Raw genomic sequence first — 23295 nt, forward strand, 5'->3', positions numbered from 1 at the left:
CTATACTTGCTTTTCCACATGACAATTTATCTTAGAGCTCATCCTTCATCATTACATATAGAATTGTCTCTTCCTTTACAATAGCTGGCATGTACATTTCAAATTTATATACATTGGCAAAAAAAAATACAAAAGATTGCATGCATAGTATGTGAGTTTCTAAAAAGGAGAGACCATGTTGGCAATTCTACACCCAGAAGACAAAATGAATATATAGCTGTTCTCAACCACAGAAATGGTAAGGCAGGTAAATAAGGGTAACAGACACAATTCTGTGCAAACTGGAGATAAATGGGGACATTCCATTTGTGGTATTCTGCTGGAGTTAAACTTGCTTCCCAAAACAGAGGCTCAATGTGCCCAGTACCAGGGATGTATTCAAGGAGGGGCAGGTTGGGTCAGTCCTATCCACCTATCAATAGAGAGGAGAGCAAATGACAGGGGCAGAGTCAGGTCTGAGACCTAACCCCTATGAACTGATTTTATATATATATATATATATATATATATATATATATATATATATATATATATATATAATTTATATATATATTACTTATTGATGGACACAATACTTTATTTTATTTATTTATTTTTATGTGGTGCTAGAATCAAAACCTGTGCCTCCCATGTACTAGGCAAGCACTGTACCACTAAGCTATAACCCCAGTCCAGGATTTTGATTTTACTTCTTACAATAAGGTGGTTAAAAAAGAGGTTAACCTGCTGAGCACAATGGCATACATCTGTAATCCCAGCGACTCAGGAGGCTGAGGCAGGAGGATTGAGAATTCAAAGCCAGTCTCAACAAAAGTGAGGCACTAAAGCAGCTCAGTGAGTCTCTTTAAAATACAAAATAGGACTGGGGATGTGGCTCAGTGATTGAATGTCCCTAAGTTCAATCCTTGGTACTTGCCCCCACCCCACCCCCAAAAAAAGGGTTAACTTTAATTATTTTAAAAATTTTCCAGGTCTGAAATTCTGTAACTAAATCTTCAACCTACACTTCATTTCAAAGACAGAAGGTAGCTGGGCATGGTGGTACCTGCCTGTAATCCCAGCAATTTAGGAGGCTTAGGCAGGAAGATCACAAGTTCCAGGCCAGCCTCAGCAACTTAGTGATTCCCTGTCTCAAAATAAAATTAAAAAGGCCTGGGGATGTAGCTCAGTGGTAAAGCACTCCTGGTTCAATCTCTAGTAACCTCTGAAAGAGAGAGAGAGAGAGAGCGCACTTCCTTCAGTCCTAAAACAAAACAAACAACACCAAAAGGATCAGTTTATACAGCAAGTTTTACTTCTGCCCTCAGGAGTCACTCTTACAGTTGTCACCCTAGTGTTGCCCTACTTCTAACTAGTAAGTGACTATGGTGTGTGTTTTGCAAATGCTGCGCACTATGATGTTTTCCCTTTAAGAATAGATTTGGCTGGTCTGGAATTCTTTCTATTTATGTCTTTGGTTGTACTCCAATATATCAGATTCACAGGGCATGTGGGATTGTTCTGTAGCTTCCAGAGCATGGAGAAGACAAGGCTGAACCATCTGGCTTCATCTGCCCCTCCTGGCCCAACTCCCAGTGGGCGATGTCACAATTTTTCCTGCCTTCTCGTACATTCTCCTGCTGCCAATCTTCTCTGCTTACTCTTCTACCCATGACCCACGTTCCCTGAAGGTATCATGTTAATCATACAGGAATTTGTGAAATTTAGAAATACCTGAGGATTTAATAACAAGGAAAAATTTCCACCATTTTCCTTAATGTCAGTTTGTAGCTTTTTCCTCTGCTGACGAGGTAAGTACTTGACTTTCAAACAGAAGGTACAATTTACAAAGATTCCCACAGTCATCCTGAAAGAAAAAAGTAGTCATAGATTTTAAGGAATCTCTTGTTAGTGACTATAACTGAAAACGCATTTAGAATCATTCTACACACAAACTGCAAGAAAACAGGTCATTTAAAAAGAGACATTGCAATCAAGTTATAAGTACAAAAACTGAACACTGTTGTTATGGTTTGGATCTTAATTGTCCCCCAAACGATCATGTGTTAAAGGCTTGGTCAGCAGCCTATGGTGCTCTTGGGAAATGGTGGAATCTTTAGAAGAATGGACCAACAGGAGTAAGGTCATTAGGGGAGTGCCTTTGAAAGGGATATTGGGACCCTCCCTCCTTTTGCTTTCTGGTGGCCAAGAAATGGCTTTCTTTGTCACATGCTCTAGTCATGATATTCTCTGCCACCACAGGCCAAGAAACTATGAACTGAAACCTCTAAAACCACTAGCTAAAACAAACCTTTCCTTCCTTTAAGTTGACTTATCTCAGGTATTTGTCAGAGTGACAGAAAACTGGCTAACATAACTATCTTAGTTTGCAGTATATGTGTTAGTTGTAGAATCATTTCTAGCTTTGTGCATGGTGGTGCACACCTATAATTCTAGCAACCTAATTGAGGTCAGTCTCAGCAACTCAGCAAGACCTTGAGCAACTTAGAGAGACCTTGTCTCAAAAGTATAAATATTGGGCTGGGGATGTGGCTTAGTGGTAAAGTGCTTGTCTAGCATGTGCAAGGCCCCAGGTTCAAACCTCAGCACTGAAAAAAAAAAATGGGGACATAGCTCAGTGGTAATAAGGTAATAATGTCTTTGGGTTCAATTCCAGTACCAAAAAAAAAAAAAAAAAAAAAGATTATTCCTAGTTTTTATGGCTAACATTATATATAAATAATATTTGTTCAGGTTCATAATGTGCATTTCAATGAAAGAGTGAGATTTCAGTTACACAGCAGTGTTGTCAAAAGTTCAGTACTTGTCCCCAGTGCCAATCCAATAATAAGGACAAAATTTTGAGAAAAAGGAAAAAGGTTTATTGCTTTGCTAGCAAAGGAGAAACACAGGGGATTCCTGTTCCAAAGGCTGTGATTCTGCCCATCAACAGGAACAGGGGGCTTTTAAAAAGGTGACGAAGAAAGGAAAGAGAGAGAGAGAGAGAGAGAGAGAGAGAGAGAGAGAGAGAGAGAGAGAGAGAGGGAGGGAGGAAGAGAAAAAGAAAGAAAGAAAGAAAGAAAGAAAGAAAGAAAGAAAGAAAGGAGGAAAGAGAGAGAGGGAGGGAAGGAGGGAGGAAGGAAGAAAGGAAGGAAGAAAGAAAAGAAAGAGAGGTAACTCAAAGGCTATATTCCACATGTTCTCCGTTGGAGTTGTAATTAACTTGTTAATTTGGGAAATAGTAATTTCTGATATCTTCTGGTACTATCCCCAAAGTTTGGATTCCTTTGTTCCAAAGTGGGTATGTACTTAGGGACAGGTAACTCTGCCTAGGTTGGGGAAGAAAGGTAATCCTATTTCCCCTGAGATTAGGGAGGAGGAGAGATTAGGGAGGAGCAGGGAGAGAAGAAGAGAAAGAAATATGTCCATTTAAAAAATAAATTCGATGGATTCAAGATGGTGGACTAGAGGGAGGCTGCATTCCTAGTTGCTCCGAAACTGGGGATTCAAGCAGAGGAAATAGTTTTTCTGCAAGGCAGTCATCACTGCCCACCAATCCCCTGCTACTTACCCCATTGGACGGCCAGGATCACCCACCCTCTGCTAGCATATCACCTGTCTTTTGAATGTGGATTGCTCACTAATGGCCGCCTATCATCCACTATTTGCCCCTTTGCCTGACCCTTGCCTGCCCATCGCCCACCTTTCACCTACATATCACCCACACCCTGATGTCCGCCCACTGTAATCTGCTGTTAGCCGTGGTCTGCTGTTAGCTGCGGTCTGCTGTTGCCTGAAAGTCAATTGTCACAGTAACTGCAGGTTTGGTTACAGGTGGCTGCTGCCATTTTGGGACATCAGCCAGGGCCTGCATGTTTGCTGCTGTGGCCACCACCATCTTGGGGCATGGCCACCTTGATCTAGGGACTCCGGCCAGGGTCTGGAGATATATTGGGGTACCTACAGGTTTGGTTGTACCTGAGATTTTTTGCTTGGTGTGGTAGTGACTGCCTTCTGGCTACCTCTTTGCAGGGTCACTCCTTTGGGTGAGTGCATCCCTGGTGGTCTCTCTGCAAGTTGAAAGGGCATTAAGATCTTGGAACGGCACCAAGATGGGGTCTGGGGAAGCTGAAGCCCAGATCCATCAGATTGCAGCTGGGTTTGCATGGGCCAGTCTGGGTCCAGCAAGCTTATAGAAAGGCAGAGACTAGGGGCATTCCATGGGGGGAGCACAGGTTGAATAAAATGGAGAAAACTGAGCTCTTTCCAGCTCAATGAGTCCTGAAGTGTGCAGGGATGGAATGATTCAGCTACAGTGGGTGAGAAGACTGTAAGAGGGTGTGAGAGCATTTTGCTATTGGCTCACCCCCGCAACCAGTTCATTATCCACTAGACTAGAACTAACATCAAACTTCAGACAACTCCACCTATCAGTGCAGAAGGAAAGCTGAGAATATTTTTGAAAGCCAATGGAAACAATCATTCAATTTTCCACTGAGATTTTCCTCCTTTTTTTTTTCTGCCTTCTGTCTCATACGTCTACCATTTTTGAATCCAAATATTTTTCATACATCAATTTATTGAGGAATGGGATGTCTGAATAGTATATGGAAGTTTTGTTCTGTTTTTGTTGTGTATTCCTATATTTTTACTTTTTAATAAAAAAATCTGTACATATTTTTCTCAACTACCTGTCTCCCTAGATTCCCTTTCTCACTTCTCTCATACTAGCAGCCATCCTCTATTAATTCCTCCCTCACTCTTAGTATAATTTTTTACCTCTATCTTCTCTCCCTCTCCCTCATAAACATCACATCTTACACTATTTCTGTTCCCTCATTGTCCATCATTTGAAATGGTAAACCCTTTTAGCAAACTTACTGTTTATATTGTAGTCAATAATTGATCACTTCGTTTCTGTCTATTGTGACAAAACTGTAAATACCTTAATAGGAGTCATTTGGTTTAAAGGGGTATATAGTCTGCATTGGGTGCTGTTAATATTGGTACTAGAAGCCTTCAGGGACATTATAAGACTAAAGGGTAAAATATGTACTGCCTCTGCTCTGTATAGCTAGATGAGAAAAAACACAAACAACAAGAAAAAACAAGAGAACAAAGTGCTTCAAACAAACCAAGATGTTCCAACAATAGAATCCATAGACAAACAGTAGAAGAAATGTCAGAAAAGAAGCTTAGAAAATACATAGATTGATGTTCGAAATAAAGAATGGTATGGGAGAGAAAATACAGGAAGTGAAAGATCACTTCAATAAAGAGGCAGAGATTATAGAAATAAATCAAGTAGAAATCTTTGAAATGAAGGAAATAAAAACCAAATTAAAAATTCACTGGAAAATATTCCAACAGACCAGACTACTTGGAAGACAGAAGCTCAGACAATAAAAACAAAATATATACTCTTCAAAATAAGGTTGGCAGCACAGAGAAGATGGTAAGAAACCATGAACAGAACTTCCAAGAACCATGGGATAACATCAAAAGACCAAATTTACGATTTATTAGAATAGATGAAGGCATGGAGATACAAACCAAAGGGAATGTACAATCTTTTCTATGACATGATATCAGAAAACTTTTCAAATCTAAAGAATGAAATAGAAAATCAACTATAAGAGGCTTATAGGACCCCAAAAATACAAAATTACAGCAGACCCACACCAAGGCACTTTATAATGAGAACGACTAACATACAGAATAAGGAGAAAATTTTAAAGACTGGAAGAGAAAAAAAATTAAACTACATATAGAGGGAAACCAATTCGGCTCAGCTGATTTCTCAACCCAGACCCTCAATGCCAGGAGGTCCTGGAATAACATATATCAAGCTCTGAAAGAAAATGGATGTCAACCGAGAATTTCATATCCTGCAAAATTAAGCTTCAGATTTGAAGATGAAATAAAAACCTTCCATGATAAACAAAATACAAAAGAATTCACAACTAGAAAGCCTGCACTACAGAATATTCTCAGCAAAATATTCCATGAGGAGGAAATGAAAAAAAAAAAAATGAAAACCAGCAAAGGGGAGGAACTACACTAATGGGAAAACTCAATCAAAGAAGAAACTAAGTCAAGTTAAAAACTAAAAATAAACCAAAATGACCAGGAATAAAAATCATATCTCCATAGTAACTCTGAATGTTAATGGCCTAAACTCATCAATCAAAAGACATAGATTAGTAGTTTGGATTTTTAAAAAAACAACCAACAATATGCTGTCTTCAAGAGACTCATCTCCTAGGAAAAGATATCCAAGACTGAAGGTGAAAGGTTGGGAAAAAACATATCACTCACAAGAACTGCATAAACAAGCAGGGGTTTGCATCCTCAAATCAAAGTGGACTTCAAACCAAAGTTAGTCAGAAGGGATAAAGGGATACTGCTTAAGGAAAACAAACACCAACAAGACATAACAATTGTAACCCCCAATGAAGCATCTATGTACATTAAACAAATTCTTCTCAATTTTAAGAATCAAATAGACCACAACACAATAATACTGGGTGACTTTAACACACCTCTATCACCACTGGACAGATCCTCCAAACAAAAACTGAACAAAGAAACTATAGAACTAAATGATACAATCAATGATTTAGACTTAATAGACATATATAGAGTATTTCATACATCATCCAGCAAATACAGTTTCTGCTCAGTAGCACATGGATCCTTCTCTAAAACAGACCATATGTTATACTACAAAGCAACTCTCAGCAAATACAAAAAATAGAAATACTACCCTGCATTTATCAAATCATAATGGGATAAAACTAGAAATCAATAATAAAATAAAAAATAGAAGCTACTCCAACACCTGGAGACTAAATAGCATGCAACTGAATGATAAATGAATAAAAGAAGAAATTGAGAAGGAAATAAAAAAATTCTTAGAGGTAAAGGAGAACACCGATATAACATATCAAAATCTCTGGGACACTATGAAGGCAGTGCTAAGAGGAAAATTCATTGCATTGAGTTCTTACATTAAAAGAATAAAAAGTCAACAAATAAATGACCTAACATTACATCTCAAAGCCCTAGAAAAAGAAGAACAAGTGAACACCAAAAGCAGCAGAAGATAAGAAATAATTAAAACCAGAGTTGAAATCAATGAAATTGAAAAAAAAGGAAACAATTCAAAAAATTGACAAAACAAAAAGTTAGATCTTTGAAAAAAATAAATAAAATTCATAAATCCTTAGCTACAGAGAAAAAAAGGGAAAACTCAAATTACTAAAATCCACAATGAAAAGGAAATATCACAACAGATACTACTGAAATATAGAAGATAATTAGAAACTATTTTGAAAATTTATACTCAAATAAAATAGAAAAACTTGAAGACATTGACAAATTTTTAGAGACATATGATCTACCCAAACTGAAGCAGGAGGACATACACAACTTAAAAGGATCAATTTTAAGCAATGAAATAAAAGATGCCATCAAAAGCCTACCAAACAAGAAAAGCCCAGGACCAAACAGATTTTCAGCCAAGTTCTACAAGACCTTCAAAGAACAATTTACATCAATACTCCTTAAATTATTCCATGAAATAGAAAAGGAGGAAACCCTTCCAAACTCATTCTATGGGGTAATATCACCCTGATACCAATACCAGACAAAGATGCAGCAAGGAAAGAAAACTTCAGACCAATATCCCTCATGAACATAGATGCAAAAATTCTCAAAAAAATTATGGCAAATCACATACAAAAACATATTACAAAGATAGTGCACCACAATCAAGTGGGGTTCGTCCTGGAATGCAAAGTTGGTTCAACATACAGAAATCAATAAACGTAATACATCACATCAATAGACTTAAAGACAAGAATCCTCTGATTATCTCAATAGATGCAGAAAAATTTTTTGTCAAAATACAGCACTTCTTCATGTTCAAAACACTAGAAAAATAGTAGGAACATACCTCAACATTATAAAAGCTATCTATGCTAAACCCATGGCCAACATCATTCTAAATGGAGAAAAATTGAAAGCATTCCCTCTAAGAACTGGAACAAGACAGGGATGACCTCTTTCACCACTTCTATTCAACATCATCCTTGAAACTCTAGTTCAGAGCAATCGGATGAAAGAAATTAGAAAGATATGAAGAGAAAAACAAGAACTCAAACTATATTTGCAGACAACATGATTCTACATTCAGAAGATTCAAAAAATTCCACCAGAAAACTTCTAGAACTCATAAATGAATTCAGCAAAGTAGCAGGATATAAAATCAATACCCGTAAATCAAATGCATTTCTGTACATAAGTGACGAATCTATTGCAAGAGAAATTAGGAAAACTACCCCAATCACAATAGCCTCAAAAATATATATATACTTGGGAATCAAACTAACAAAAGAGGTGAAAGACCTCTACAATTAGAAATACAGAATATTAAAGAAATTGGAGAAGATCTCAGAAGATGGAAAGATTTCCCATGCTCTCAGATAGGCAGAATTAATATTGTCAAAATGGCCATACTACCAAAAGTATTATACAGATTCAATGCAATGCCTATTAAACTCTCAATGACATTCTTCATAAAACTAGAAAAAGTAATCATGAAATTCATTTGGAAAAATAAGAGACCAAGAATAGCCAAGGCAATATTTAGCAAGTAGAGTGAAGCAGGAGGCATCACACTACCAGAGCTTAAACTATACTACAGAACCATCATAACAAAAATGGCATGGTATTCACACCAAAATAGACATGTAGGCCAATAGTATGAAATGGAAGACACAGAGACAAACCCACATAAATATGGTTATCTCATAATAGACAAAAGTGCCAAAAATACACATTGGAGAAAAGATAGCCTATTCAAACAATGGTGCTGGGAAAACTGGAAATCCACATGTAGCAAAATGAAATTAAAACTCTCTCTCCCTGCCCAAAAAAATCAACTCAAGAGTGGATCGAAGACTTAGGCACTAGATCAGAGACCCTGTGCCTAAAAGAAGAAAAAGTAGGCCTAAATCTTCATCATGTATGCTTAGGACCTGACTTGCTCAACAAGACTCCTAAAGCACAAGAAGTAAAATTAAGAATCAATAAACGGGATGGATTCAAACTGAAAAGCTTCTTCTCAGCGAACAATAATGTGAAGACAGTCTATAGAATAGGAAAAAATCTTCACCAAACGCACCTCAGATAGAGCATTAATCTCCAGGAGATATAAAGAACTCAAAATACTTAACACCAAAAAAACAAATAACCCAATCAGTAAGTGGGCTAAGGAACTGAACAGACACTTCACTGAAGAAGAAATACAACTGATCAACAAACATATAAAAAAAATGTTCATCATCTCTTGCAATTACAGAAATGCAGATCAGAACTACTCTCACTCCAGTCAGAATGGCAATTATCAAGAATACAAGCAATAAGTCTTGGCAAGGATGTGGGGGAAAAGATACACTCATTCATTGCTGGTGGGATTGCAAATTGATGCTACTACCCTGGAAAGTAGTATGAAGATTCCTCAGAAAATTTGGAATAGAACCATCATTTGACCCAGCTATCCCACTCTGTGGTTTATACCCAAAGGACTTAAAATCAACAAACTACAGTGATGCAGCCACATCAATGTTCATAGCAGCTCAATTCACAATACCTAAACTATGGAACCAACCCAGATGTCCTTCAAGGGATGAATGGACAAAGAAAATGGAATATTATCAGCCTTAAAGAAGAATGTAATTATGGCATTTGCAGGTAAATAGCTAGAACTAGAGAATATCATGCTAAGTGAAATAAGTCAATCCCCAAAAATGGAATGTTTTATCTGATAATCAGATGCTGACCCATAGTAGAAGGTGGGCAGGCCATATAACCCATCTCGTAGAGTGCCTGCCTCGCATGCTGGAGGCCCGGGTTCGAGTCCTGGGCACTGTGGGATTGCGGAAATCATAGTAGAAGGTGGGTAGGAAAGAATGAAGGAACTTTGGATTATGAAGAGGGGAGTGAGGGGAATGGAAGGGTGGTGGGGATGGGAAGGCCACTAGAATGAGACAGACATTATTACCCTATATACATGTATGAAAAAAATTTCAATAAAAAATGATGCTGGGAAAACTGGAAATCCATATGTAACAAAATGAAATTAAACTTCTATCTCTTGCCCTTCACAAAAATCAACTCAAAGTAGATCAAAGACTTAGGCACTAGAATAGAGGCTCTGTGCTTAAAAGAAGAAAAAGTAGGCCCAAATCTTATCATGTCACCTTAGGACCTGACTTCCTTAACAAGATTCTTAAAGCACAAGAAGTAAAATTAAGACTCTATAAATGGGATGGATTCGAACTAAAAAGTTTCTTCTCAGCAAAGGAAACAATTTGACGAGAGAGCCTACAGAATGGAAAAAATTTTTTATCACACGCACCTCAGATAGAGCACTAATTTCCAAGATATATAAAGAACTCAAAAGACTTAACACCAAAAAAAAAATAACCCAATCAATAAATGAGCTAAGGAGGTGAACAGACACTTCACTGAAGAAGAAATACAATCAATCAACAAACATATGGAAAAATGTTCATCATCTCTTAAAATTAGAGAAATGCAAATCAGTTTTAGAATGAGTTTTAGAAGTTTTCTGGTGGAATTTTTTGGATCTTCTAAATATAGAATCATGTCATTGGCAAATAGAGTTTGGGTTCTTCTTATTTGTATCCCTTTAATTTCTTTCTCTTGACTAATTGCTCTGGCTCCAGTTTCAAGCACAATGTTTAATAGAAGTGGTGAAAGAGGGCATCCTTGTCTTGTTTCAGTTTTTAGAGGGAATGCTTTCAACTTTTCTCCATTTAGAATGATGTTGGCCTGGGGACAAACACAGTCTTTTTGACATTTACCTTCCACACACATTCTGCAATTTACTTAAACATTCACAACTTCTTTACATCCTTATTTTTATCCTTTTTTTATCTTGGACTTTAGCCCAAGAATTTCACTTCACCATACAAAATACTTTCTCATCCAGAAACATTTCTTTTACCTTCTAATTTTCTATACTAAAATATATTCCCAAAACCTGTAACTCTTTTTAATCTTTTCTAATTTTTTGACCCTTTCTTAAATTCATATTCTGAAACAGACTTTATGAATCTTATCCGTGCACTTAGTTTACACAACAAATTTCAGGGGAGGGTTGGACAATCCAGCATATATGAAAACTGTGCATTAATGTTTTTTCTCCCAAGCTACATTCAAGGGGTAGAAACACAGGATATTTTTGAGCCTGACCTCTCTCTGTTATCATTAGCACAATGCCATCAACTTCAAGTGAGTACTCTACTGTCAATTGTACTTAGAGGCTCTTTTTTGGGCCTTTTTATTATACTGAGTGTATTGATATGCAATGGAGGAGGACCTTTCCATCATTTTCCTTAAGTTTCCTTGAAGATCCCTTTGCACAGGCTGCCTACATAACACAGGTTGGCCTTAGTTTCTCTCTTTTTTTCTTTTCTGGGTACAGTTATTTATTCTGCCAGTCTCCCAGGCATTTAGTTCGATAGGATACTATTACAGCAAGAATTTCTTTGCCCCAGTGATGAATATTCCCCGGTCAAATGGGGGGTCTCCTGTCAAATATGAAAAGGGAAACTATTCCTGTCCCCAGGTGATAAACTGACAGTGCTGGAACCTACTGCCACATCCTTTGTGGCCAGCAGCCTCCACCCTCTATGGGCAAAAGGGGATGGAAGGCAGGGCAGAGGCCAGGTTCTCTTTGGTCATTTTTCTCCAGCCCAAGCAGCTTTTCTGGGGTTCCCCCCTCCCCTGGCTGAGGGCTAATGTTCTTGACACAGTGAGATGATCTGTCACTGCCTGGAGCCAGGCTGAGAAACTGCTAGGAATGCCAGCACTGGGTTTAAATGATTAAATCTTTAACCCTTTCTTCTGATGTCCTGCTATCCTTGCACACCAGAGGCAGTGCCTTTTGACATCTTCAACTTAGTTCCTGACAGTTCAGACCCCTTACCATGCAACTGCAATGAATGCCTGTACATAGAGAATCTCTTTCATATACTTTACCCCTGACAGCTCAACTTCAACATCAAGATTGTATAATAATCCAGAAAAATCATTTATTTAAAGGTCAGATTGTGTTATAGTAAACTATCTTTTTCTAGACAGCCTTGTACCTATAGGTGGCCCATTCAGCCAAGATCTCTCTGCTGAAGAGACTACTGGTAAGATCAACGCAGCATGGCCCATGTCTTAAAGAACCAGTAACAGACAAAAAACAGACAAGAGAGGATCACTGAAAGCAGGGTTGATAGCTGGGAAACTTTAAAACAGTCAGACAGGCACATACAAATTTCTTCCACTTACTTTATCTTTAACAGACCAACTCCAAGTGCAAAATTGCACAGTAATATAGAAATCTATTTAAAAGCCAGATTATTACAGTAAAACATTACCTTCAACAGACATATAGATGGTAATTCACGTTACCTCTGACAGATCAACTCCAATTGCAAGTTTGTACAAAAAAGAAAGAGAGAGAGACAATCAGAGAGTAGCCCCAAAACCATGACCAACAGATGGGAACCTTTAAACTGACTAGCCAAGAACTTTCCCAAGAGACTACCTATAGAATCAATGCAGTACTGGTCATGTCTTAAAAGGGGCAGTAGAAGATACAAAGAAAACAGTCAACCAAAGGAAATTCCCAAGCCCAAGGCCAACAAACAGATGAAAACCTAGAAGAGATCAGAAGTGAGTACATATTCCTAGGTTATCAAGTCCCACTTAACTGTGACTCCTATACCAGTAGTGCCACAGATGTCCCCAGAAAGAAGGACCAGATGTTCTCACCAAAAAGAACCAGGTGTATGGAATCAAGGGTCTTGGTATGCACACCAGGGAACTTACCAAATAGCCAAGGGGGTCACAACTTAGGAGTTGTTTCCTTTTTCTCAAAGAGGGCCATGATGGAGCAACCTGTACTCTTCAGAGAGAGAAGGCGGGAGGTCCCCAAAGCAAAAGGAGCTTTGGCAGCTCCTGGGATAATACCTCAGTCCCTCCCTTTACTCACAGGAACAGCTCCTCTGGTTCAACCCAAGGCCAACTCACCTGTATCCTAACTCTCTTGCAACTGGCTCTCAACAAGTTCACCAGCACCATTAATCCTCAGCATGGAAGTGGGGTTCCTTGGAGAGCCAGACCTGCCCAAGAAAGCCAGAGCAGGGGCTGCTCTCGGGTCCCATCTGGGACGCCAAATTTGTTGCCAAAAGCTTGGTCTTATTCCTGATGCCAATCCAATAACAAGGACACGGTTTTGAGAAAAAGGATAAAGAAGGTCTATTGCTTTGCTAGCAAAGGAGAAACACAGGAGACTCCTGTCCCAAAGGCTGTGATTCTGCCCATCAGCAGGAACAGGGGGCTTTTAAAGAGGTGACTCAAAGGCTATATTCCATGTGTTCTCTGTTTGGAGTTGTAATTTACTTATTAATTTGGGAGATAGTCATTTCTGAGATCTTTTGGTACCATTCCCAAAATTTGAATTACTTTGTTCCTATGGTGGCTGTGTGCTCAGGGACAGATAACTCTGCCTAGGATGGGGAAGAAAGGTAACCCTGTTTCCCCTGAGATTAGGGAGGGGGAAAGGAGAGGAAAAGAAAGAAACATACTCATTAAAAAAATAAGTTGCAGTGGTAGAGCAGCACAGGTTATATTCAAAGCATAAAGTGGACCCCTGTTACAGCAGGAATGTGGTTCAAGAACACAGAAATTCCCCTCTCTCCCCCTCTTTCCCTCCTCCTCTTACTTTTTTCTTTTTACAGTGCTGAGGGTTACACCTAAGGCCTTGTGCATAAAACACTTTGTTATGGTTTAGATATGAGGTGTCCCCCAAAAGCTCATGTGTGAGACAATGCAAGACAGTTTATAGGCAAAATGACTGTATTATGATAGCCTTAACCTAACCAGTGCATTACTCCACTTGAATGGATTAACTGGGTGGTAACTGTAGGCAGGTAGGGCATGACTGGAGGAGGTAGGTCACTGGGGGCATACCTTTGTCTTTGGTGAGCCAAATTTAGTTCTCTCTGCTTCCTGATTTTCAATGTCCTCTTCCACACATTTCTGCCATAATGTTCTGCTTCACCTTGGTCATAGAGAAATGGTGTTGGCTGTCTATTGACTGAGACCTCTGGGACTGTGGATGCTAAATAAACAAATAAAATTGTTCTTTTTATTTTTTTATGTGGTGCTGAGAATCGAACCCAGTGCCTCACATGTGCTAGGCAATCAAGTGCTCTATCACTGAGTCACAACCCTAGCCTTCTAAAATTGTTCTTGTCAGGTCTTTTGGTCTCTGCAATGAAACAAACTGACTAAAACACACTCTAATACTGAGCTACATCCTCAATCCAGAGCTTTTATTTCTCAATTAAAAATTAATATTACGTAATAGTAAAACCACAGGATTTTATAGATAATTACTTTATGAATTCAAAGACATTTACTAGTTATGTGGGTTTCCATTAAGCCATTCTGGAGAAAAATTGAATGATTGCTAATGAAAATATACAATTATTTATTCTATTTAAATAAATAGTGAAATCCTGTTTCAAAGTTAAAAAATAAAAAGGACTGGAGATATAGCTTAGTGGTAGAGCACCCCTGGGTTCAATCCCTAGTACTACAAAATAAGTAAAAAAGTAGTTCACTATTATAAATACACTTTAAGGAAAATGTCCATACATACATTTTGGGTTGTCTCTGTCATGTTTTCTTAGAATAGATGGCCAGAAATGGAATTACTTTTAATCAAAAAATATAAACATTTTTCAATCTTTTAAAAAACTATGGCAGAATATACCTAACATAAATTTACAGTCTTATCCATTTTTAAGTGTACAGTTCAGTGGCATTAAGTACATTCACATCGTGGTGAATCCAGATTCGAACATTTTAGACAAGTATCTGGTCTGTTCTTAGCACTTGAGGCTGAGCAGGAGTGCAGAGAGCAACCTCCAGTTCAGTAAAATCTCAAGGAAATCCTTGACTTCTATCTTCCTACAGATTCTATCTCAAGTCTCTAATGTTCATCTCTAATGTTTCACTGTTTCCTAAGACATGTGCCACCAACCTCTTCCTTACTTCAAAGCTTTCTCTAATCAGTCATTCATGTTTTCACCAGTGCTGCTTATGTGCATATGAGATTTGACAGATAGGGTCAAGGAGCTGGTTGTCCTCACAGGCAAATGTACACAGGGCTTTCCAAGTCTGTGCCCCACCTAGCTCAGTCTCAGCACTCCCCTTCATAAATTCTGGTTACCCATAAACCTTTGGTGTAGCAGGAAGCAAAGGGCTTCCAGCCTCACAGATTGTCCTCACCACTGGCCTTTCCTTCTCTGAATGGCCCCAGGGTTCTCCCCATCTCAGAAAGTCTTCTGAGACTTTCTAGATTGGCTGCCTTGTTTTGGGCCTTCTAATACTATCCCTCCCAATGTTAATCAGACATCACACTACAATCATTAACTGTTCTCCACTTTTAACATCAATTTCTCCAAGAGGGTCAATACTACCTGAGGAACTATGCCTTGTTTATCTTCAATGTGCCTAGAATGCACATCACTTTTGATTTGCAGTAGGTATTCAATAAATGCTTACTTATCAAAAACTCACACATCAATTAAAGTCCAGGATTATAGAAAAGCCTGCCATTAATTTGCATAGTCAGCCTCAAATGACACCAATAATGCACTCCCCAAGGGAATAATTAAACCCTGAAAAAGCAAAGGCACTATTTGATTCCACACATAACCTTTATGGAATACAGCAGCTCTAAACACATAGGACCTGATAAATGATCAAGTCAAATGTAACAAAAGAATCTGCAACACGCATGTAGTCAGAGTGACTTTCTTGCTGATCATAATAATACACTACCTATGTAATGTAATTTAGCAGTCCAGAATAGAAAAGGAAGCTGAAATCTACTCACTTTATTCCTTTGGATGAATCATTTGGCGTTCCCCAAGGGAATAAATTAACTGACCTGCAGTTTTTCAACTTTGGACCTTAACAAGCACACTGTTTCTATCACAAGGTCCCCAGTTACAAGATCAAATTATATTTCCTGATTATTCCCCAAACACCGTGCTTTTGCACAGGTTTCCTTCGAAATCTTTCAGGAAAGTCGTTTCAGGAAAGTCAGGAAAGGCATACTGCAATCAAGAAACACTGCGATCTACTGTGATCTTCCTCCCACCACCCCAAAACTGGAGAAGTCCAAAGACCCAGGTCTGCCAGCCGTCCCGGTGGGCGCGTCCGTCTCCTGTGTCCTGTCATATGCCCCGCAACCGCTGGGCAGAGCTTCAGGACCACTCTGTGACCTCCCCGAGGCCTTGGGCCGCACAAGCACAGGTCCCCTACCTGACACTGTCAGACCCTTTGCTTCTGCAAAAGGCAGTTGTGCAACTCGGTCAGCGAAAGCGCATGGGACACCTCCCGACTAGGACTTTGGGGACCCTCGTGAGGACTGTCTCCCAGCCGGTCACCGGCGGCGCCCACTCACCTGCCAGAGGATCCGCCCGGTTCCGGGAGCTCCGGATTCTGGGCACTCCGGTCTCGGGCCCTCCTTTCCAGGCACTTCCGGTCGCTGCGGTGCCTACTCGGGGCGTCTCCGGAGCTCCCCACTTAGGGTGCTTCCGGATTCCCGGTACCCGGGGTTCAAAGCGCTGACTTCGGGCGCGGCCAGGCTGGGCAGGGCGAGTGAGAACGCCTCCAGAACTTCTGCTCCGCCCCCGGCTAAGCGAGCGCCCCTAGCGGTGAGTTCACCAGACAGCACCGGAATCAGTACCCGCAGGGCGCAGAGTGGGTCCCTGGTTAGAGGGGCTTCCATTCCAAGGCTGGGTTCAGCACTTTGTTTCCGTTTCATCTTTAAGGCGGGATTTTGCCAATTACCGTGTATCCGAAGTTAAAGTTTGGGAGAGGGTGAGCGAATGGTGCTGTCATTTAACTGAGAAATCAGAAGGTGGGGTGGGTTTGGGGAGAGGGTAGTGATATTCCCAGGGGCGGGAAAAAAGCAAGTTTCAATAAAGTTTCAGGGGCTGGGGTTGTGGCTCAGTGGTAGAGCGCTTCCCTGGCATATGTGGGGCATAAGGTTCGATTCTTAGCACCACATATAAATAAATGAATAAAATAAAGGTCCATCGACAATTAAAAGAAAAAAAATATACACATATATATGACCATATATATATATATGAAAGTTTGGGATCAGGGAAACAGGAGAAGAAGTGCTTGTAAAACAGTGCTTGTGGTAGGGCTTATAAGAAATTGGAGACACTCAAGAGAGGCAGGTGTTGGATGCTGGAGATAACGCCTGAGATTCACGGAGTAGGAAGTAATGTGAAAGAATCAGATTCCCAGCATAAGGAATAAAATGAGAATAAAAGGGATAGAATACAGAATAGAGTGGAAAGGGTTAGAGTTGAATTCTGACTCCATCACTGTGGACAAGTACTTTATCTGAAGAACCCAGGGTCTTGTGTATTCAAGGCAAACACTTTACCAACTGAGCTACATCCCCAGCCCCCTGAAGTTCCAATTTCATTTCCTATGACCTACCTTATAGAGTTGTATAATAATCAGTTTAGTTGGGTGTGGTGGTGCTCATCTATAATCCCAGCTATTTGGGAGGCTCAGGCAAGAGGATTGCAAATTAAAGTCCAGCTTGGACAATTCAGTGAGAATTTTGTCTCAAAATAAAAATAAAAAAGTGCTGGGGATATAGCTCAGTGATAGAGTGCTCCTAGGTTCAATCCCCAGTACAAACACACACACACACACACAAAGAGAAAGAAAAAGAAAGAAAGAAATCAAGTGGCATTACAAGTGGCATTACATTGCACAATAGGGAGTTCTGGGTCTACCCCTTTCCTGAATATTAAAAGGAGAACAACACAAAACGAAACGAAACAAAAACCAAACCTGGCAAAACCAAACTATCCTCTAAAAATGAGAAATTAAGACATGCCTAGTAAACAAAAATTGAAGGATTTCATTGCTAGTTGATGTGCCCTATAGAAAATACTGAAGGTAGTTCTTTTTCTTGTAATGAAAGAATACTGATGGGGGACAGACAGATGTGAGTGGTGGGAACATGAGGTTAAGGGAATAATTCTATAAAATGGGCCCATTGTGCTGAACCCCACATGCTTTCAATTTTATTTTTATTTTAGTTTGTTCGTTTTGGTACTGGGAATTGAACCCAGGGATGCATTACCTCTGAGCTCCATCCCCAGTTCATTTTATTTTTTTATTTCAAGAGAGGGTGTCACTAAGTTGCTTTGCTAAATTGCTGAGGTTGGCCTTGAACTTCCAATTCTCCTGCCTCAACCCCAGCACATGCTTTTTTTTTTTTTTTTTTTTTTTTTTTTGCGGTGCTGGGGATCGAACCCAGGGCCTTGTGCTTGCAAGGCAAAGCACTCTACTGACTGAGCTATCTCCCCAGTCCATGCTTTTACTTTTAAAGAGCAATTTACCTGCAGCCCCGCCTGGCTTAAGTCGACAATATGTGTTACATTCCTCAGCAAACTACCTATTATTTACAGGAGAAATGCAGGAAAAAGGTCCATAAGATGGAACTTAAGTTATTCTGAAGAAAGGGACTTCTGTGACCCTTCCACAGCCCAGATTGTGGAACTCAGGGAGAGGAAGATAATTCTCACTATATAAAATCTGTAAGAATGGGTTCCAATTACAATTGGTCAGCATGGACCAAAGTGACCTAGAATTGCCATGAAAATGGAACTTGAAAGTTTGATATCATCCTGCTGTCAGTCAGAAGGCAAGAGGTGGCTCTGTCCAGGACTTCCTGGAAACCTCCTTGCGACCCCCCAATAAAACTGTGTAGCAGAGGCATGCTGTCCTTCTCCTGTCTGAGAGGACCCACTTTCTCCTTTGAGAGTATTTCCCTTTCCCCTTTCCTATCACTTCTAATAAACTCATGCCTATTACTCTGAACAACATGCCTGAAATCTTTTTGACTTGATAGAAGGAGACACTTTGAACTGCCTCAGTTTCCTGAAGGCCCCAGTGCTATAACAATATCAGATAGTAACCAGAAGCCAAAATAGGAAATAAAGAACACTGGTAAAGATAATTAGGTAAATATAAAAGTCAACAATACCATATTTGTGATTTCTAACTCTTTTTCTTCATATGATTTAATAAACATATGCAATACATAAAGCAATAATTACAAAGCTATGTTAGTGGGCATATAATGTATTAATTTTTGATGATAACCCATAACAAGGGAGGAATGAAGATGTATAAAGAACACAGTTTTTGTATGTTTTTATATGGATAGTTCATATGCTAGGCCTTGCTAAAACAATTATCAGCAAATTTAAAATGATCAAAATCATAGAAAGTACTATCTTTAACCATACTGAAATGAAGCTAGAAATCCATAACAAATTTTTACTGTTGGAAAATAATAAATATGTGGAAATAAAATAAACACACTTAAACTATTTCAAAGAAGAAATCATAAGAGAAATTAGAAAATATTTTGAGAGAATGAAAAGAAAAACAACATACAAAGCTGGGCATGGTGGCATTTGTCTATAATCCCAGTGAGTTAGGAGGCTGAGGTAGGAGGATCAAAAGTTCAAGGTTAGCCTCAGCAATTTAGCAAGACCCTCAACAACTTAGTGAAACCCTGTCTCAAAATAAAAGTAAAAAATAAAAGGTCTGGCAATGTGTTCAGTGGTAAAGACTCCTTGGTTTCAATCCCAAAAACAAACATACAAACAAACAAAAACCAAAAAAGAAAACACAACATAACCATAATATATGGGTTGCAGCAAAAATGCTCAGAGGGGAACTTTATATATGTAAATGCTTACATTAAAAAGGAAGAAAGAGTCCAAACTTCAGGTAGGTTTACCTTGAAGCGGTAGAGGGGGAAAAAAAAGAATACACCTGTAATTTCAGCTACCTGGAAGGCTTAAGCAGAAGGATCACAGCTTGAGGTCAGCCTGAACAATCTAGCAAGGAAAAAAACCCAAACTAAACCCTAAGTCAGTGGGAAGGAGGAAATAATAATTAGAGCAGAGAAAATGAAATAGAGAATGTGAAAAATGTGGTACATACCACTGTAGTCTCAGTTGCTCAGGGGGCTGAGGCAGGAGAATTGCTTGAGCCCAAGAAACTGAAGCCAGCCTGGGCACATAGCAAGACTCCATCTAGAAAGAGAAAGAAGAGAAAGAGCAAGAGCGAGAGGGGTGTGGGGAGAGAACCAACAAAATAAAAGGTGGGTTTTTTTTTTTTTTAAATCCACAAACTTTACCCTGTCAAGAAGAAAAGAGAAAACTCAAATACTAAAATCAGAAATGAAAGTGAGGACATTACTACTTAGCTTTTAAAAGAGAGTCCTCTGTAAAAACTGTACATCAACAAATTTAGATAACCTAGATAATAAAATGAACACATTCCTTGGAACATACAAATGACCACAATTTATTCAGGAAGAAGTGGAAAATTTTTATAGATATGCAAGTAGAAACAAAGATTAATAAAAAGAAAAGAAAAGAAAAAAAAAAAAAAAAAAAAACAACCACCACTGAGGAAAGGAAAGCCCAGGATCAGTTGGTTTCACCACTGAATTCTACCATTCAAAGAAGAATGTGCCTGACACATAAAAGCTCTCGATTTCTCTTGTTTTTTAAAAGAACAAGCAGTGGAACAAGTGTGAAAGTTTTTTGGACAGCTCCATCCCTTGCAATTATTGTAATATTGGAATATGCAAATCACTGATAATTTCCATTTTTCTGGAAAGTAACATGTTTTAAAAATGTGTAATACCCTGTCAAAGACAGGTGTAGTGGTACAGTATAATCCTAGCCACTCAAGAGGTTGAGGTAGGAGGTTCTCAAGTTCAAAGTTGGTTTGGGTTACTTAGCAAGACCCTGTCTCAAAAAATAATAAAAGGACTGGTGATGTAGCTCAGTGGTAGAGTGCTTGCTTAGCATGCCTGAGGCCCTAAGTTCTATCCCTAGTACCCAAAACAAATGAAAAAATAAACTAAAGAAAGTTTTAAGAATCACTGGACATTACAAAATGATCTAAATTATTGGGGTTGGGGGTATATAGCTCAGTGGTAGAACACCTGCTTAACATGCAGTGGGTCTTAGATTTGATTTCTAGCATTAAAAAACCCCAAGAAAATGAAATAAACCAACCCCTAAATTGTCATTTTCAAGAACAAAGTAAAAATTCTTGTGTGTCAACATCATGTTATTACTCTGCTGTTATCACAGCAAAAATTCATGCCAGAATTCTCCTTTGTTGCAACTGAATTATGGGTTAGACATTCTAGAATGTGGTGAATATGATAATTTCTTCGTTGTGTAGACTTACAGTCTATGGTTCCATAGTCTTTTGGACCAAGCCCAATGCATGAGCAATAGTTTTATCTACATTTAAATGTGAAGATATCAAAAGGACATCTTTTAGCATCCAACATTGTTAGAAACTTCTTTACTAATGGGAAATTCTGGAAATCTGAGGTTTGGGACCCCACCCAATACAAGACTCCTCTCTCTTCTCACAGGTGAAAAGATATCCTCTTCTCACAGGATATGGGTTTTCTTGACTTTGCTTAGGAGCTAGGTACTTGCATCTCTGAGTGCATCCCCTCCAACTGCTGGAGTTACACTTTCCATCCTGGGTGACCTGGGTTTGGGGATCATTCCTTGGACAGGCCTGCACTTTTGTCATCTCTTGGTAGAGCAATTGCTGGTAACACCAGTATGAAAATGAGAAGTTCCTAACTCTAAACATCTTTTCTACACTTTTGGGGGAGGGAAGGGTGGTGAGAGTTTGATTAATGGGCACAGAGGTGCAGCTGGATAGGAGGAATAACTGCTAATATTCAGTAGCACAGTAGGATAACTATAGTTGACAACAATTAACTGAATATTTCAGAGCACCTTGTGGAGAGGATTTCAAATGTTCCCAATACAAAAAAATGACAATGTCTGGGCTGGTATTGTGGTTCAGTGGTGCAGCGCTTGCCTCACATGTGTGGGGTATTGGATTTTCAATCCTCAGCACTACATAAATAAATAAAATAAAGGTATTGTGTCCATCTACAAGTATGTCTACAATATTTTAAAAAATGTTTTAAAAAAATAAATGATAATATCTGAGGTAATAGATATGCCAATTACTCTGATCTGATCATTACCTATTATGTACAAGTACTGAAAAATGTCACACTGATCCCATAAATGTGTATAATTACTATGTGTCAATTAAAAATAAAGAAGTTATTACTAACTAATTTGGGACTACCATAAGCGATGTTTTGTATATTGCACACCATTTGCCATGTACAGCTGGGCTTTGACACACACAGTCAGTTCCTCTACAGCTGAAGTCACACAGCCAACAGTTGGAACAGTGTACTGTTTATAATGTTTTTAATGTAATCTTCATAATAATTTTATGAAGCAGATAACTTTATTATCATCTCCATTTTGAAAATGAGAAGACTAGTTTCAGAAAGATTGAGTGCTGAAGACTACAAAGTTCCTTGTAAGTTGTCAAACTAGCATTTGATGCCAAAATTGCTTATCTCTAAAGTCTGAAATCTTTTTTCTTTCCCCCGCCCCCTTTATTTGCAGTACTAGGGATTGAGCCCAAGGGACTCACATATTCTAGGATAACACTCTACCACAGAGCTATATCCTCAACACCCTTCCCCTATTTTTTTGAGAAAAGGTTTCAATAAATTGCCCAGGCTGTCCTCCAACTCAAAATCCTCCAGCCTCAACCCTCCAGGTAGCTGGGATTACAGGTATGAGCCACCATGCCCAGCCAAGCCTGGGCTCTTAACAGTTACATGATAGTGCCCTCAGGAGTCTGAGACAGGAAGAGTGCAAGTTAAAAGCCAGCATCAGCAATTTCGAGAGGCCCCTTCTTTTCTTTCCATCTTGTAATGGATTTGGAGGACACTTCAAGCTTAGTAGTTTTGAAAATGACCTGGCTTACTGATGATAACATATATTAGAACCTTAACAGTCAGTTAAGACTTGAGTGTGATAAAAGAACACTTATCAAATTAACAAGCAATGTGGTACTATATTAGGATATTATATTAGGATAAACATATAGGAATAAAATTTGGTACAAAAAGTAGAAGATGCTGTGACTGCCTCAAAGATATGTATTTAAAAAAAAGATTTTTGGATATGCTTTCAAATAAAATGAAGATGAAGATCATTTGGGTCCTTATCCAGCATCTGCAAT

The 23295-nt window shown here is 38.9% G+C and overlaps 1 protein-coding gene across 1 annotated transcript in view; it reads right to left on the bottom strand.

Annotated features, from left to right (window-relative positions):
* The window catches only part of Parp4 (poly(ADP-ribose) polymerase family member 4), a 118673-nt gene extending 101949 nt beyond the window's left edge, over window positions 1–16724 (bottom strand). Inside the window, 3 exon segments of the mRNA XM_047552863.1 lie at window positions 1714–1846; window positions 14038–14188; window positions 16547–16724. Of these exon segments, the coding sequence (XP_047408819.1) occupies window positions 1714–1845 (132 nt within the window). The 5' untranslated portion in view covers window position 1846; window positions 14038–14188; window positions 16547–16724.
* Between the last annotated feature and the right edge of the window lie 6571 nt (window positions 16725–23295).

This window comes from Sciurus carolinensis, chromosome 5 (assembly GCF_902686445.1).
Source record: "Sciurus carolinensis chromosome 5, mSciCar1.2, whole genome shotgun sequence".
NCBI classification, from domain to species: Eukaryota; Metazoa; Chordata; class Mammalia; order Rodentia; family Sciuridae; genus Sciurus; species Sciurus carolinensis.